The sequence below is a fragment of the Microcaecilia unicolor genome, chromosome 8, assembly GCF_901765095.1.
Source record: "Microcaecilia unicolor chromosome 8, aMicUni1.1, whole genome shotgun sequence".
NCBI lineage: Eukaryota > Metazoa > Chordata > Amphibia > Gymnophiona > Siphonopidae > Microcaecilia > Microcaecilia unicolor.
This window is the reverse complement of record NC_044038.1, coordinates 50,919,278-50,937,628: the sequence shown is the minus strand read 5'-3', so window position 1 is coordinate 50,937,628 and position 18,351 is coordinate 50,919,278. Positions and strand designations below refer to the sequence as shown.

General features: G+C 44.9%; 1 protein-coding gene across 1 annotated transcript in view; it reads right to left on the bottom strand.

The window, feature by feature from the left end:
- CFAP70 (cilia and flagella associated protein 70) overlaps positions 1-18,351 on the bottom strand; it is a 178,555-nt gene that overhangs the window by 96,515 nt on the left and 63,689 nt on the right. Inside the window, 2 exon segments of the mRNA XM_030213232.1 lie at positions 13,368-13,559; positions 18,137-18,197. Coding sequence (XP_030069092.1) covers positions 13,368-13,559; positions 18,137-18,197 — 253 coding nt within the window.

Below are 18,351 nucleotides of genomic sequence, written 5' to 3'. Positions count from 1 at the left end.
CTCTTCATCTTGTTTTTCCTTTTTTTTTTTATTTTAGTATTTGAGGAAAGGTGAAGGAGATAAAAAAAACTGAAGGGGAGAAGCAACTGGTGCACAGGCAGGAACACTTGCACAAGGCAGAAAGCTTTCTGGGACCATAGTGGTGATGTCAGTCACATATGGTTGGTTATCTACTGCTTGTCCACGGAGACACAAAAGCTTAACCCTAAGGAGTGGAGGCGTAGCCTAATGATTAGTGCAGAGAGCTTTGATGCTGGCAACCTGGGATCAATTCCCACTGTAGCTCCTTGTGGCATTGAGCAAGTCAATTAAACCTCCATTACCTCAGGTACAAAAAAAAATTAGATTGTGAACCCCCTAGGGATAGAGAAAGTACCTGTATATAATATGTACAGCACTGCATATATCTAGTAGCGCTATAGAAATGATTATTAGTAGTAGTAAGGAAGCAGATACCCTGTGGCTTAAAAAGCCAAGTTCTACCTTTTTTCCATGTTCAGATGAGCAGAGAGTTTAGGAGAAAAAAAACCCTACCCCCCCCCCCCCTTAAATGAGAGTAATCATTGAATCCTTATTAAATATAGAGACTCATATCCCACCTTTAGTACATTTTTTTTTGTTTTTTGAGACAACTGTGTCAGCTCTGTTCCTTTTTGATCAGTCAAATCTTCCTACAATTATCCATTCCTATATACCTGACAGGCTTCAGTATTGTAATTCTCTGCTAATTGCATTGCCTCTAAGAAGTATTCATAAACCAATTAAAACAAAATATAGCACTGTGGATTGTGTTTGGCACTAAGTTCAGTGATCATGTTACTCTGATGCTTAAACAGATACATTACCCACCTATTCAGTTCAGTGTGAAAGTAAACAGTTCAGCAAGTAAACAGCATTCACATGTTCAAATAGGATCCATTAAGACTGCCCGATATATGTATATACAAAAAAATAAGAATAATACTTAGGGGCATAGAACAGGCAGAGCAAGGCTGGGGATTGGCACTTAAAAGCATATATGCAGCTATTCATATCGGCATATACACACATGCACACACAACTGGGCCTGCCTCAGAGCTGATATAAATGTGTTCACTCACCTTTCCTGGGGTAATTTTATAAAGGCAGCAATCCCCTACACCGCTATGTGAACTCTCAGATCCCTAACAGATAATAGGTTAGTCATTCCCCCTCTTACTAAGGCTAGGTGGGAATCTACACGGAGATCAGCTTTTTTCTACCTGTCACCCTCCCTTTGGAATAGCCTTCCAAAGGAGATCAGATTAGAGAAATCTTATCTCCATTACCGAAAACTTCTGAAAACCTTTCTCTTTATAAGCTACGTAGAACAGAACTTAGCATAATGAGATAAGGTTAAAAAGACAAAGAAAAATGGGATAGCTTAACTGGATATTAGATTTTTAACTTGTATTGATTTATTATGTAGTTTATCTTGATTGCTGTGCTTTCCTGTCATGAATGGAATTCCTATGTCTGTTTATTTGTATATACCAATTTTTTATATATATGTAAACCGTTCTGTTTTGCAGATGCAATAAGATACGGTATATAAATTAACATAAATAAAATAAACAACATATGTGCTTTGACAGCTGAAGTGCTGTGTTATAACATTAGTGTGATACTACTACTACTACTTATCATTTCTATAGCGCTTCACACTTGAACATGGAGAGATAGTCCCTGCTCAATAGAGCTTACAATCTAATTGTGTGATAGGGTGTATATCCTGTCACTGGCACCTGGGAAAATCAGGAGGGCTAATCCAAGAATTAAATCAACAGAAGGAAAAAAGAGAATGGAGGCTCTGACTACATAAACAAAACTAAAACCTCAACAGGGGGAGCTAGGTGGAGTAGAGCATCTGGCAGAGACAGGTGGAGTTAACAGCCCTATAAAGGTTCAGTCTCTACTGGAAACCAGGAGAGTGTGGTATTTTGCAAATTTGGACAAGGGCCTCCGACAGCCAGGTCTGGGGCAGAGCCGCCACAGCCACCCCTCCCTCCTCAGGATGCAGCCACCGCCGCCCCCACACTCAGGCTGCTGTCGCCCCTGCCTCACCCCACCCCTACCATCCTGCATCTGTTCCTCCCTTGGTCTGTCACTCTCCTGCACCTGTGTGCTGGGACCGGATAATTGCATTAACACAATCACTTTGGTCCCGACACACAAGAGCAGGAGACAGACCCTGGTGCCAGGCCCTCCTTGGAGGCCTGGTCTAGGGAATCTTGCCCCCCCCCCCCCCCCCACCTCAGCAGCCCTGATTTGGACTGAGACTGACCTGGGAATTATAGCCTGTCTAAAAGGAACTTCTGTTAATTTACCTGCTAGAAGGATGATGCTAGCAGGTAAATTAACTGGAGAGAGACAGTCAGAATCCAGGAGATACAAGGGTGGTTGCAGGCTTGCAAGCTTGGCCTTTCTTTTTTCTTTGGTTTATTGGCAGTATTTTAGAACTGACTTATCCCTGAAGACTGTTGACTCTATTTATGGTCTCTGACTTGAACTGCATTAAGCCTGAGGGCTATGGACACATATGATGCCTTATTGAGATAAGTAGGACTGGGACTTCCAGCCTGCCCAAAGAGACCTAAACATGGAGGGCAATGAATTAAGGGAGATAAATCGGGTATGGGGGGCATAAAGGAGTTTGAGTAACCTTCCAGATTGTATCTAACCTGTTTGTTGTGTGAGTTGAAGAATCAAGAAGCACTAACTGCTACAGCAAGAGCATGACAGTCAGCTAACCAGCCAGAAAGGATTCATGGACGTCCACTGCCTTACAATTACCCCAAAACAAACATATAGAAGTATCAACAAAACAAAGAAAAAGAAGATGAAAAAATCATTAATATACATACATGTATCAAAACCAATCATCCTTAGATTACCTGAAGGAAGAAAGGCAATAATATAATCATACTCCCATCAAGATTCTGACTACAAAAGTACAACTAAAATATATGTAACCACAAATAGCACACATCTGAATTACCCTCCTTACACTCACTTTTAACATACTAACTGGTTATGGCTATATATAACTGTATATACCTGAAGAATTGCTTGTCACTGTAAGTCCTACTGCAATAGGGGAATTTGTATTGCATTATGTAAAGTGTTGATATATGCATCTTGCATGTTATGGTACATCATAATTGAAAAATTTGTAATCAATTATGTAAGTTGTGGATCTATTTTGATATGTTTTACTTTATTTTACTGTTTTGTTTGGAAGAGAGGTATATCAACATTTTTAACACATATAAAATGAAGATACATACCAGTAGCAGGTATTCTCCGAGGACAGCAGGCTGAATATTATCACTGATGGGTCATCGTCCGTGACAGCCCAGGAGACCGGAACTTATAAAAAAAGAAGAACTTTCAAGAACGTGGCGTTGCGCGGGACAAGACGCACCGTGCATGTGCGAGCAGGTTCCCGCCCGCGACGCGAGCGTGTCACCTTTAGTTTAATAAAGAGCAAAATATAGAACAAGAACAACTCCAAAAGGGAAGGAGGGTGGGTTGTGATAATATTCAGCCTGCTGTCCTTGGAGAATACCTGCTACAGGTATGTATCTTCATTTTCTCCGAGGACAAGCAGGCTCAATATTATCACTGATGGGGTATCCCTAGCCCCCAGGCTCACTCAAAACAATGAACATTGGTCAATTGGGCCTCGCAACGGCAAGGACATAACTAAGATTGACCTAAAAAGAAACACAACTAAGTGAGAGTGGAGCCTGGAACAGAACAGAACACAAATGGGCCTAGGAGGGTGGAGTTGGATTCTAAACCCCGAACAGATCCTGTAGCACCGACTGCCCAAACTGACTATCGCATCAGGTATCCTGCTGAAGGCAGTAGTGAGATGTGAATGTGTGGACTGATGACCACGTTGCAGCCTTGCAAATCTCTTCAATAGAGGCTGACTTCAAGTTGTTACATTAAAAATGTTACTTGTGTTGAAATATATATATATATTGATTCTATATTCTATTCTCCACCAATTACCTATAAGGTAATAAGATTTACAATTGTAAGAATAAGGGGGAATTAAATATTATATTTGTTGAATTACATTAACCTGCACTGCAATGTTTAAGAACATTCGCACAGAACATAAAAGGCCATATATTCAACTTTAAAAAGGTTTATTTACAATACAGGTAATGTAATAATATTACAAGCGAGAGGTAGTTTTTTATTAAGAGATCTTACTTACAGGAGAAATTTGCTTAAACAAGATAACTACTACTACTACTATTTAGCATTTCTATAGCGATACAAGGCTGATCTGAATCATAAGTTAACTTACAAAGACTTTGTTGCAGAATTGTTGAAGTGTCTGTTATCCAGCTGAGCGATGTGCAGCTTGAGGCAGAGGTCACAGGAACCCAGAGATCCTTACCCAGTGGTGGGGGAGGAGAGAGGAGAAGAAGAGAGCAGCAAAAGAGAAGAGAAGCAGCCAAGAGAGGAGCGTGCTCCTAGCTTTTATAATGTTCCTATGGAAAACTTAGGGGCTATTGAGTCCTGGGTATTGTAGTTTGCAGGGAAGCATGGTCACATGCTATAAGCCTTTTGTCTGCACATGTGCTGGTGTCTTGCCTGATAGTTGATGGGGGGGGGGGGGGGCAGATACACATCTGATAAGATTTGTCTGAGGTAGCCAGCTGTATTTCTATAGGTGATCAGTGTCTTTTGTTTAGCCCCAGCCTGAATCATTGTCTGTGAATAGGTAGATGGGCTTTCAGTCTGAGTCTTTGGTGGAGTCTTTTGTTACTGCAGTCTCTGTGGCTACTGTCCCTCTTCGAGGTTTTTTATTATGCTGATGCATGGATATTCACACCCAGCCAAGCTTTTGTTCAGTCTTCCAGGTGGGAGGAAAAGAGGAACTTGAAATCTCTTTGCAGCGGAACCTTTTATCTTTGTATCTGATCTAACAAAATATTTAAACAACTCTGGTATCATGCTACAAAGTGAGCCACTGATGCAGCCATGGCTCTGACATTATGAGCCGTGATATGGCCCTCTAGAGTCAGCCCAGCTTGGGCATAAGTGAAGGAAATGCAATCTGCTAGCCAATTGGAGATGGTGCGTTTTCCGACAGCGACTCCCCTCCTGTTGGGATCGAAAGAAACAAACAATTGGGCGGACTGTCTGTAGGGCTTTGTCCGCTCCACTTAAAAGGCCAATGCTCTCTTGCAGTCCAAGGTGTGCAACTTGTCCTCACCAGGGCGGGTATGCGGACGGGGAAAAAATGTTGGCAAGACAATTGACTGATTCAGATGGAACTCCGACACCACCTTCGGCAAGAACTTAGGGTGAGTGCAGAGGACTACTCTGTTATGGTGAAACTTGATATAAGGTGCATGCACTATCAGGGCTTGAAGCTCACTGACTCTACGAGCTGAAGTAACAGCCACCAAGAAAATGACCTTCCAGGTCAAGTACTTCAGATGGCAGGAATTCAGTGGCTCAAAAGGAGCTTTCATCAGCTGAGTGAGAACGACGCTGAGATCCCATGACACTGGTGGAGGTCTGACTGGGGGCTTTGACAAAAGCAAACCTCTCATGAAACGAACAACTAAAGGCTGTCCAGAAATAGGCTGACCCTCTACACGTTGATGATAAGCACTAATTGCACTAAGGTGAACCCTTACTGAGGTGGTCTTGAGACCAGACTCTGATAAGTGTAGAAGGTATTCAAGCAAGGTCCGTGTAGGACAAGAAAGGGGATCTAGGGCCTTGCTGTCACACCAGATGGCAAACCTCCTCTATTTGAAAAAATAACACTTTTTCGTGGAATCTTTCCTGGAAGCAAGCAAGACTCGGGAGACACCCTCTGAAAGGCCTAAAGAGGCAACTTCTAAGTTCTCAACATCCAGGCCGTGAAAGCCAGAGACTGGAGGTTGGGATGTAGAAGCGACCCCTCGTTCTGAGTGATGAGGGTCGGAAAACAGTCCAATCTCCACGGTTCTTCAGAGGACAACTCCAGAAGAAGAGGGCCAAAAAGGTGCAATCAGAATCATGGTTCCACGGTCTTGCTTGAGTTTCAGCAGAGTTTTCCCTACTAGAGATATGGGAGGATACACATACAGAAGGCCTGTCCCTCAATGTAGGAGAAAGGCTTCTGACGCTAGTCTGTCGTGGGCCTGAAGCCTGGAACAGAACTGAGGGACCTTGTGATTGATCTGAATGGCAAAAAGATTCACCGAGGGGGTGCCCCACGCTCGGAAGATCTTGCGGACAACGTCCATGTTCAGTGACCACACGTGAGGTTGCATTATCTTGCTCAGTCTGTCGGCCAGACTGTTGTTTACGCCTGCCAGATACGTGGCCTGGAGAAACATGCCATAGTGGTGAGCCCAAAGCCACATCTGGACGGCTTCCTGACACAGAGGGCGAGATCTGGTGCCCCCCTGCTTGTTGGTGTAATACATAGCAACCTGATTCTCTGTTTGAATTAGAATGATTTGATTGGACAGCCGATCTCTGAAAGCCTTGAGTGTGTTCCAGATCACTCGTATTTCCAGGAAGTTGATGAGATCCTTCTCCTGAAAGGACCAAGATCCCTGAGTGTGAAGTCCATCTACATGAGCTCCCCACCCCAGGAGGGATGCATCCGTCGTCAGCACTTTTTGTGACTGAGGAATTTGGAATGGATGTCCCAAGGTCAAATTGGATCGAATGGTCCATCGCTGAAGGGAATTGCAAAAGTCGGTGGAGAGATGGATGACATCCTCTAGATCCTCTTTGGCCTGGCACCACTGGGAAGCTAGGGTCCATTGAGCTGATCTCATATGTAGGCGTGCCATGGGAGTTACATGAACTGTTGAAGCCATGTGCCCTAAGAGTCTCAACATCTGCCGAGCTGTGATCTGTTGAGATGCTCGAGCGAAGGACACTAGGGCCAGGAGATTGTCTGCCCTTGCCTGGGGGAGATAAGCTCGAGACGTCCGTATGTCCAAGAGAGCTCCAAAGAACTCCAATTTCTGAACCGGGACAAGGTGGGACTTGGGGTAATTGATTACGAATCCCAGTAGCTCTAACACTTGAATAGTCACCCACATGGACTGTAGAGCTCCTGCCTCCAAAGTGCTCTTCACCAGCCAATCGTCGAGATAAGGGAACACATGCACTCCCAGTCTGCGTAGCGATGCTGCGACAACTGCCAGGTATTTTGTGAAGACCCTGGGTGCAGACGTGAGGCCAAAGGGCAGTACACAGTACTGAAAGTGCCGAGTTCCCAATTGAAATCGTAGATACTTCCTGTAGGCTGGAAGTATCGAGATGTGAGTATAGGCATCCTTTAAGTCCAGAGAGCATAGCCAATCATTTTCCTAAATCATGGTAAGAAGGGTGCCGAGGGAAACCATTCTGAACTTTTCTCAGACTAGGAATTTGTTCAGGGCCCTTAGGTCTAGGATGGGATGCATCCCCCCTGTTTTCTTTTGCACAAGGAAGTACCTGGAATAGAATCCCAGCCCTCCTTCCCCTGGTGGAATGGCTTCGACTGCATTGGCCTTTAGAAGGCCGGCGAGTTCCTCTGCAAGTACCTGCTTGTGCTGGGAGCTGAAGGACTGAGCTCCCGGTGGGCAATTTGGAGGCTTGGAGACCAGATTGAGAGTGTATCCTAACTGGACTATTTGAAGAACCCACCTGTCGGAGGTTATAAGAGGCCACCTTTGGTGAAAAAATATCAACCTCCCTCCCGACAGGCAAGCCGTCCAGCACAGACACTTTCACTGCGGTTATGCTGCACCGGAGCCAGTCAAAAGCCAGTCCCTTGCTTTTGCTAGGGAGCCCTAGGGACCTTAGGCGCACGGCGTTGACGGGAACACGCATGCTGGGACTGAGCCTGAACCGGCTGCCGAGAAGCAGGATTGTACCTACACATGTTATAAGAATAGGGAGCACTCCTCTTCCCTCCAAAAAACCTCCTAGAATAGGAGGCGGTAGCAGAAGACATCCGGCGGGAGAGAGAATCCATGGCGTCATGATGCTTTTTTTATCTGATCGACCATGTCCTCTACTTTTCTCCAAAAGATTATCCCCCCTGCAAGGAACATCCGCCATTTGCTGCTGGGTCTTCTGATCCAGGTCAGAGACACGCAGCCATGAGAGTCTGTGCATACCTTGAGCAGCTACTCGGGATGCCACATCAAAAGTGTCGTAAGACCCCCTGGTCAGGAATTTGCGACACGCCTTCTGCTGCCTGACCACCTGGTGAAAAGGTTCAGCAAGCTCCGGAGGAAGTGCTTCAACTAAACTGGACAGTTGCCTCACCAAGTTCCGCAAGTCAATGCTCGTGTAGAGCTGGTAAGTTTGGATCTTGGTGGCGAGCATAGCGGCCTGATACGTTCTCCTCCCAAAAGAATCCAAGGTTCTAGACTCTCTGCCTGGGGGAGCCGAGGCATAGTCTCTAGTACTCTTGGCTCTTCTGAGAGCAGAGTCCACCACCATGGAATCGTGAGGAAGTTGGGCCTTCACCATTACAGGCTCTCCATGGACTCTGTACAGGGATTCGGATTTTTGGGGGACAACTGTATTAGAAAGAGGGCAAGACCAATTTCGCATAAGCACTTCCCTCAGTATATTATGCAAGGGGGCCGTAGCAACCTCAGCAGGTGGAGAAGGATAGTCCAAGACCACGAGCATCTCGGCCCTGGGCTCATCCACAACCTCCATAGGGAATGGAATGTCCTTAGACATTTCCCGAACAAAAGATGAGAAAGAGAGACTCTCAGGTGGAGACATTCTATTCTCAATAGGTGGAGTAGGATCAGAGGGAACCCCACACGACTCTTCCTCCGAAAAGTATCTGGGGTCTTCCTCCTCTTCCCACGAGCGCTCCTCATCGGTATCGGACAAACGCTCCCTAAGAGCAGCCCGAACCCGAGCCTGTCTCAACGTTGAGGATCGTCGACCTTGTGGGCGATGTCGAGAAGTCGACCCCTGCCTGGACTCCAGCGAAGCTTCCTCCACCGACGTCGAGGGGGAATCGACCCGGGTGGCGGCCGACGCCGGTACCGCAAGCGGCACCGAGGACGGAGACCTCACCACAGGCGAGGGCCCAGATGCTGCTTCTGCAGTCAGTACAGGCGCAAGCACCCCCTACACCGAGGCAGACTGGCGCAGTTACCCCTCCAGGAGTTCTGGAAGAAGGGCCCTGATGCGCTCGTTGAGAGCTTCCATCGGAAAAGGCTGGGGGACCGGTGCAGGAATCGGTGCTAGAAGCTGAGGGGGCTCGAGAGCCGGTACCAGGCTGCCAGATGACCGACACATCGGCACTTCTTGTATGGAGGGTGAGCGGTCCTCCTGGCGCCGACACTTCTCGGGTGCCGACACCCTTGGCTCCCCGGAGCTCTCGGTACCGTGCATGGAAGGAGATCGATGATGGTGCTTCTTTGCCTTTGCTCGACGTCCGTCATAGAGACTCCTCGGTACCGACGAGGAGGACGTGGAATTCTCACACCTCCTTGGGGCCGGGGGACCTGCATAGTAGTAGGCCTCGAGACAGGTGGAGATCCGCTCGATGCCTCGCTGCTCCCAGCACGTTGTGGTCTTTCGTCAGCCATTACCTGAACTCTCGATGTCGATGCTTTCCTCTACGTCAATGCCGATGCTGCCGACCTGAGTACCGATAAGTACATAAGTACCGCCATACTGGGAAAAGACTAAGGGTCCATCAAGCCCAGCATCCTGTCTCCGACAGCGTTCAATCCAGGCTTCAAGAACCCGGCAACCCCCCCCCCCCCCCAAAAAAAAAAAAAAAAATTAATAATGTTCAATGGACTTTCACTCAGGAATCTGTCCAAACCCCCTTTAAATTCCGTAAGGCCAGCTGCTGTCACTACATTCTCCGGCAACGAGTTCCAGAGTCTAACTACATGCTGAGTAAAGAAAAACTTTCTCCTAATTGTTTTAAATCTACCATATTCTAGCTTCATCTTGTGTCCCCTGGTTTTGTTGTTGTTTGAAAGTGTAAACAAATGCTTCACATCTGTCTGCTCTACTCCACTCATTATCTTGTAGACTTCTATCATATCACCCCTCAGCCGCCTTTTCTCCAAGCTGAAGAGCCCTAACCTTCTCAGCCTTTCCTCATAGGGAAGTCGTTCCATTCCCTTTATCGTTTTCGTCGCCCTTCTCTGCACCTTTTCTAATTCCTTTATATCTTTTTTGAGATGCGGCGACCAGAATTGGACACAATACTCAAGGTGCGGTTGCACCATGGAGCGATACAACGGCATTATAACATCCTCGTGTTTGTTTTCCATCCCTTTCCTAATAATACTCAACATTCTGTGCGCTTTCTTAGCCTCTGCAGCACACTGAGCAGAAGTTTCTAACGTCTTATCCATGATGAGATCCCTTTCTAGGTCCGTAACTCCTAACGTGGAACCTTGCATGGCGGGTTCCTCTTACCCACATGCATCACTTTGCACTTGTCAATATTGAACTTCATCTGGCTCTTGCATGCCCAATCCCCCAGTCTTGCGAGGTCCTTCTGTAATCTTTCACACTCCTCCTGTGACTTGACGACCCTGAATAATTTTGTGTCATATGCTGACGTCGAAGGACCGGACCGATCTGGAAAACGTTTCTCGTGTTGAGGCTCCCGAGCCACCTGGGTCCGTTTTTTCTTCAAATTACACAGCTTACAGGCTGCTGGTAGATGGTCGGGCCCTAGGCACTGAAGACACCACGCGTGGGGGTCAGTTCCCGAGATGGTCCGGTTGCACCGAGTACAACGCTTGAAGCCGCTGGGTGTCCTCGATGACACGGAGGGAAAAACAGTGGCAGCGAAATTAAACGGCTCGATGGTGCCAAATAAAAAGGCACAAAAAAAAGGAAAAACAGCCTGACCGAGCAGTCTAAAGGCAGCCGCCTCAAAAAATTAAGGAAACTAAAGGGGAAGAAAAACTACTAAAATAATGGATTTTTTTTAATGTTTGAATGAACGAGAGGAAATAAAAAGAAACAGGAGATAAAGTTGGGCGAAGCACGCCAAAAACGGTTCTCCTGAGCCGAAATGGGAACATAGAGAAAAACACAACTTTCCCAGTCGTGGATAGAAAAGAAACTAGAGATGACACACTCGCGTCGCGGGCGGGAACCTGCTCGCGCATGCACGGTGCGTCTTGTCCCGCGTGACGCCGCGTTCTCGAAAGTTCTTCCTTTTTTATTATTATTATTTATTGCATTTGTATCCCACATTTTCCCACCTATTTGCAGGCTCAATGTGGCTTACAGAGTCTTGTTATGGCTTTGTCGTTCCAGGATGTCAGATACAATTAGTGATGTAAAACTATTAAATGAAGGAAAGAAGAAAATATTTAGGCGGATAGGTAAGGTTATGGGTTCTCTTTATAGGCCTTGTTGAAGAGATGTGTTTTCAGAGATTTACGAAAGTTGGTTATTTCGTCAATAGTTTTCAAGGTAGTGGGTAATGCATTCCACAACTGCGTGCTCATGTAAGAGAAGGTAGTTGCATGCACCAGCTTGTATTTTAGTCCTTTACAACTGGGGAAGTGTAGATTCAGAAATTTGCGGGATGAGCTTTTGGCATTTCTAGGAAGCAAGTCCACGAAGTTTAGCATGTAGGTTGGGGCATCTGCATTGGTGATTTTGTGAACAATCGTGCAGATCTTGAACGTGAGGCATTCCTTAAGTGGGTGCCAGTGAAGTGTCTCTCTTAGGGGTTTTACACTTTCATATTTAGTTTTTCCAAATATGAGTCTGGCGGCAGTATTTTGGGTGTTTGGAGTTTTTTGATACTCTGTTCTTTGCATCCAGCGTACAGTGCGTTGCAGTAGTCCATGTGACCCAGTACCATTGACTGTACCAGGGTACAGAAGATGTATCTCGGGAAGAAAGGTTTTACTCTTTTGAGTTTCCACATGGAGTGGAACATCTTTTTTGTCGTATTCTTTGCGTGGGCATCGAGTGTGAGGTTTCGATCAATGGTAACTCCGAGAATTTTCAGATTTTGTGAGACAGGAAGAGAACAGTATGGAGTAGTTTTGGTGGTGAAGTTGTTTGTATTATGTTGTGAGGTGAGTACAAGACATTGTGTTTTTTCTGCGTTAAGTTTTAGCTGGAATGCATCCGCCCAGGAGTGCATGATTTGGAGGCTTTGGTTGATCTCGTTGGTGATTTCATTTAGATCGTGTTTAAACGGGTATAAATCGTGACATCGTCTGCATATATGTAGGGGTTGAGGTTTTGATTGGCTAGTAATTTAGCTAAAGGTATCATCATCAGGTTAAAGAGGGTTGGTGAGAGGGGGGATCCTTGGGGGACTCCACATTCAGGTGTCCATGGGGCTGATATGTCCGCGTTCGTTGTTACTTGGTATGATCTTGTGGTTAGGAATCCTCTGAACCATTTGAGAACTGTACCTCCTATTCCAAAGTATTCTAGTATATGAAATAGTATTCCATGATTGACCATGTCGAAGGCACTGGACATGTCGAATTGTAGGAGGAGTATGTTGTTGCCAGTTGCAATTGTTTGTTTGAATGAGTTTATTGCAGACACTAGAACAGTTTCGGTGCTGTGATTTGACCGAAATCCTGAGTTCCAGTCTCCTGGGCCGTCGCGGACGACGACCCATCAGTGATAATATTCAGCCTGCTTGTCCTCGGAGAAACAAGAGTACCAAGATCACCTGTGTAGGAGGGTCTATTGTGTACTCTCTCCCTAACCAAAGAATAAATAGAGCATGAGACAGAGCTTTTAGCAATGCTGGCCTTTTAAATCTAAAGGAAATCATTTCAATTGAAAATATTTAGAACAGAGGTCGCAGCAGCCATTTTGAAACTGGAGCCAGCATGGACAGGAGTGACTGGGGATTGCTCCTTCCCCAACTTCACTGCTAGACTACCAGGGACTGTAAGGAAGACCCAGGGGACCTACAGGTGGGTGGGGGAGAAGACATTTTGAGGGGGGAGGGCTGGGATTTGTGGTTGCTACTGTCTGATTCGGTAGGTGTGGGAGGAGGCACTTTGGGGTAGGGAGGTGTGGGTGCTATTGTTTGGGAGGGGGGGGGGGGGGAGAAAGGAAGGGATGCAGTGAGTGTGGTGGTGGTGCACTGACATTTTCAATTATTCAACAACCTGTCAGTCCCATTTATGTTGGATAATCAAGATTCTTCTGCATATGTAAAGATGTTTTTCTTTGACGATTTTGCTTGAATATGCTGAAATTATACATTCAAACCCCTCCCTTTTGTGAAAAACACTCTATTTTCCAATTTCATGGCCAAGAAAGATGGGGAGACAGAGAAAAACAACTAAAGAAGGAAAAACACGTTACATGTAATATGCAGTTTTTACCTTGAGCTGCTCCTTGAAAGCAAAGTACTTTCCTGAGCAATTCAGCTCAAAGTTGAGTTGGCACTTCTGCTCCTCTAGGGTGTGGCCATCCACTTCTTTGTCTGCTGTCATTTGCTGACCAAACAGGTCATAGTACTCATCTAGTACAGCATTGGTTATGCTGATAATCTGCGCATGATAATCTGAAACTGCCTAGAAAAAGATGAAAGACAGAATCTGAATGTGAAATCAAAGTCAGATTAGACATGATGCTATGAAAAAAATTTACGTGGCAAGCTGAGGAATTAATAGCTCTGTAAATCAGTGGCTTGCAGGAGATCTAGGGTCAGTTTCAGGTCAGTGAAGCCAAGGATGCTAGGGAGAAGGGGCTCACAAGACTATAGCAAACAGGGAGTGTCAGCACTCATAGAATGGTGACACCTAATGGCCAGATGCAGGATGCACATCTGTTGCACCAGGCTAAGGACAGTGACTGAGATGGCTAGGCTAGGCAGAATGGGAAGAGTTTAAAAAATAGAGCCAAAAAATATAGAAAAGTGTGAATAAAGACTCACGGCACAATAGCTTAACAGATGCCTATTTAACGGAGCTGAAACCCCAAATGAAACAGTTTCTGTCCTCTCAAAAAGAAAACAAGTGAGCTGATGATTTCAATCAACTCTTAGTGTTGTCTTATAAGATGGTGCCTGTCACAGTTGCACCAATTTGGCTAAAGTAGTGTAGTAGCTGCTAAAGTTAATAAACAAAAACAAAAATGGAAAATAAGGTGATACCTTTTTATCAGACAAAGGGGCCCTTTTACAAAAGCATGGCTTGCCGAACGCCAATTCAGCACTACCACTAGGCTACCACAGGAGCCTGACAGTAGTTCCTGCCTCCACTGCATGCTATTTCCGGCGCTTGAAAAATATTTTTATATTTTTTGCACTGGGGGCTTACCAGGTGGAAATTGGGCAGCGGTTACTGCTGGGTTAGCACTGTTGGAGCATTACCGCCTCCTAAATAGGTGGCAGTAAGGGCTCCCACAGGAAATGGCCATGTGGCAAGAGTTTAACTTATTGCACAGCCATTTTACCCACTGCGGTAAAAGGGGGCCTCGGCACACAGCAAATACAAGCACTGATGCCACTGCAGGGCCCCTTTTACCACAGCTTGGTAAAAGGAGCCTTAAGTTAATACATTTTTTGACTATGTGTCAGAGGCTAAAACCTTCTTCCTCAGGTCCCTGTGTACCATTTGTTTTTAAATGAATAACCAGTTTGGCTGTAACAGCCAAGTAGTCAAGGAACAAATGTGCATGAACCCCTAATTAGCATCTCCAGCCCAAATGGTTCATACAGAAAAAGCTGGTGGGGCAGCCACACTGTAGCAATATTTGTTCTGTCCTTTTTCCAGGAATAAATAAAGACTTCAGTTTCTAGCTGTGTCAGGATAACAACAAAGGCATTGTGACCATCACAAATGAGTGCAGACTAATTTTTTGGGTCTTGAAATCTGAGGATGACTAGGCTGAATATCTGACTGAAGACAGAGCCACAGCAGTTGTCCAGAGGCAGGTTGCTTTTAATCCTCAGCTTCTAAAGCAACACAAGTTCATATACAGATCTGGGTAAAGTAGTGTGGTTGCCATAGGTCACAAAATGTCTAGTCAGTCACCTGGGTCTAACCCTGTGGCTACTTAGAGGATCTATCCCCAGCACAGCTCAGGTCTGCCTGCACCTGCCACTTGTGCTCTACACTAGCACTCTCCTTCCACCGACTGGGTCCCAACCACCTGTGGTTATTCTTGGTGATTTCTAGGTTACTAGGGCCATACTCCCAGTGGTCCCCCAGTTCCTAGAAAGCACACACAGACTCAACACACAAACCACCAGGATTCTTAGTCCAGACAAGCAGAGGCAATAAACTAAAAATGTTTATTGTCATGAATAATACTGAACAGTGAACCATAAAAACAGATGGAACAAAAACAGCACATAAATTGTAAAACAAATACAGGATATACCCAGAATAGTAGGAGGGGCAGGCCTTCGAGAATGTGCGTTTCGTATGCTGCATAGGGCATATTTTACCCAGACACAACTATACAAGTCAGGGGGCATTCATACCGCTACCTGCTTGAAATGTCAGGGGGCAGATAACACGCTATATCAGGCGATATGGGTGTGCCCTTTAATAAAACGATACTGGAGACAAATAGCTGTATTTCTGTCTACAATTGTGAATTGTAATATAGCATTGAATCCCTTATGTTTAGTATTAGATAAACATGACACATATCCCAGACTAAAAAATGCATAATGCAACACTGGACCTCTGCACACCCACCGACCTTCTGGCATTGGCGGAACTAGGTACACCAATTGCTTACTTGGGAAGCGAGAGAGGCAAAAGGAACACACAAGCGAAAAGTGTGCTTTCTAAAAATCTGGGGGTGTAATTTGGACGGGATGACTCACAGAGGGAGAAGTTGAATTCTTAATACTCTGTAATATTTTTGAGTATCAATTGTGGTAACAGAAGACTCATCTATACGTTACTAGGGGGGGAGGGGGGTCCCTGGACCAAGTTGTAATATTGGTCATATCATACAGCTGAGATCAAAGGGCAACAAACAAAAAACATAAGGCAGTGGAGGATGATATTATTTTACTTTATTATGTAAATGATGTTTTTTGTCAACAATCTTATAATAGTATGTCAGCTTATCGGAGGGGAGGGATGGGGAAGGAGGGGGAGGGGAAAAGGAAGGGGAAAAATACTACAAAATATTGTTGATGTTATACTTAGTTGGCTGAGATGTATATGTACTAATTGTGGTGTATGTATAACGGTTTGCCATTATGATAATATAATAAAAAAGTTGAAACATAAAAACAGCACATAATAACAAGTAACTGAATATGGATCAATTATAAAACTATCTAAACATTTGTTTACTATCTAAATAATACCTGGGGAGATCAGGACATATAGCTGCTCATAGGTTATCAAATATAACTGTTCACAGGGCCTCAACAAAGAGATCTTTCTCTCTTTTCTCCCTGGATAAGACTGGAGAAAAGGCCAGTACATTCTAGCTGAATTTTGAGCTCCTGGGCCAATCACAACCCAGAACAACAAGTTTTTTAAAAAGCTGACTACATCACTGCAGGTTACCTCTTATCTGTGTTAACTAAGAGGAAACAGTCATTTTTTAGTAACATCATTAAACAAACTTGAGTGAATTCCTTCAAAAAGGCGGTAAATAAATCCTTATAAATAAATAAATAAAACATGAACCACCTGCTGGCCAAACTAGAGAAATACATTTTAAGAAATAATATTGTTTACAGGCTTAAACCCCACCGTTTTGTCACATCATATAAATAGAAATAAATTTTTTAAAAATCAAGAAAAGAAGATAATATCTTTTTTTTATTGGACTAGTTCAATATATTTTTTGACTGGCTTTCAACTTGACCTGGGGAAGAAGTTTCTGTAAAAGCTATTCAAAAGTGTATTAAGTTAGTCCAATAAAGAATGTATCATATTTTGTTTTATTTGAAAAGGCAACAAAAACTACAGCTTTTTTTTTAAACTGTAAACTACTAACTGAGGAATTTTATGCCATTTGTAATCATTCCTTAATTAGGCAGTAGAAGTCTATTGGCTTGATATAGAAAACCAGGGGGGGGGGGGTCAATATTCAGTGATTTAAATGGGCAGGAGAGGCTCCTGCTCGCTTAAATTGTGCTCAGTGATATTTAACCAGGCAGTGCCACCAAATACTGACTAACAACCATGTCAAATCCTTGATGGAGAGGGGCGTTCTGGGGGAGAAGTCGGAGCTGGGAGTTATGCAGCTGCCAGCAATATTCAGTGCCAGTGTCTGCATAGCTAATCGACCAAACAGTACTCCACAAAAGGCTGTCCTAACTTTGGTCACTTAACTATGTGTATGCCAGAACTGAATATTGGCCGCCACCCATCTAGCTTTTGGGTAGCAACCTGCATTTTTCACCCCTGCCCCTCCCTCCTGAACCCCCACCCCCCAACAAATTCCAATCCCTCAACTGGACCCCCTTTCAACATGACAAGCCCCCTCATCCCAGCCCCCTCAATCTACTTGTCAGTTCCTGGTGGTCTAGTGGGTCACTGGGGCAGAAGTGAACCCCACTCACTCCTGCTCTAGCTGTACAATGGTGGCCTTGGCCTCTAGTGGTAGTCTCATGATATTACCATTAAGGTCAGCCACTAGCAGTAGTATCAGAACTCTACCGCTAGAAGTCACAGCTGTCATTTTACAGCTGGAACATCCAGGGGCAGGAGCAAACTGGTTCGCTCCTGCCCTGATGACCACCACGATGGTCAGGTAGGCCTGATGTGGCCTACTAGAATGTTGGGGAGAAGCTGGGATCATAATCAGGGGGGTGAACCTGATATCCTCTAATGTGGGTCTCAACTTATATTCAGCCGAGACCCACATAAATGTCTTATGGGGGTCCCAGCTGAATATTAGTTGGGACCCATATAATATCCAGTGGCCATCCCATATGGATATTCAATGCTGGTGTCTGGATATGGCCCATCATTGAATATCTGGGTCTAATTCAGCTGGCAACACTTTAAAAAAATGTTGACCGCCACCGGCTGAATATTGACTGGAAGAAATCTAGATTTGACTTATGAAAAATCACCCCTTGCTAAGTTCCTAAATATAGGTGCTTCCAGAATGTGACAGTTCCATTGGATGGAGTGAATTAAAGGCTCTACCTTCTAGTACTCACCTTCTCTGCTCCTGAGGCCCGTCGGGGCAAATGAGGGCGTGGTGGAATCAATTCTTTCAGTCTACAAATAAAGAAAGGAAAGGATGAATGAGAAGTAAAGGAAGAGAGAAGAGACAAGGAAAGCAGTGCTGCTTACCTCTAACAAATGCTTTTTGAAGATAGCAGGATTGATCAGGCACACAACTGGGTGAAGTCATGTGACAGAGCCATGACGG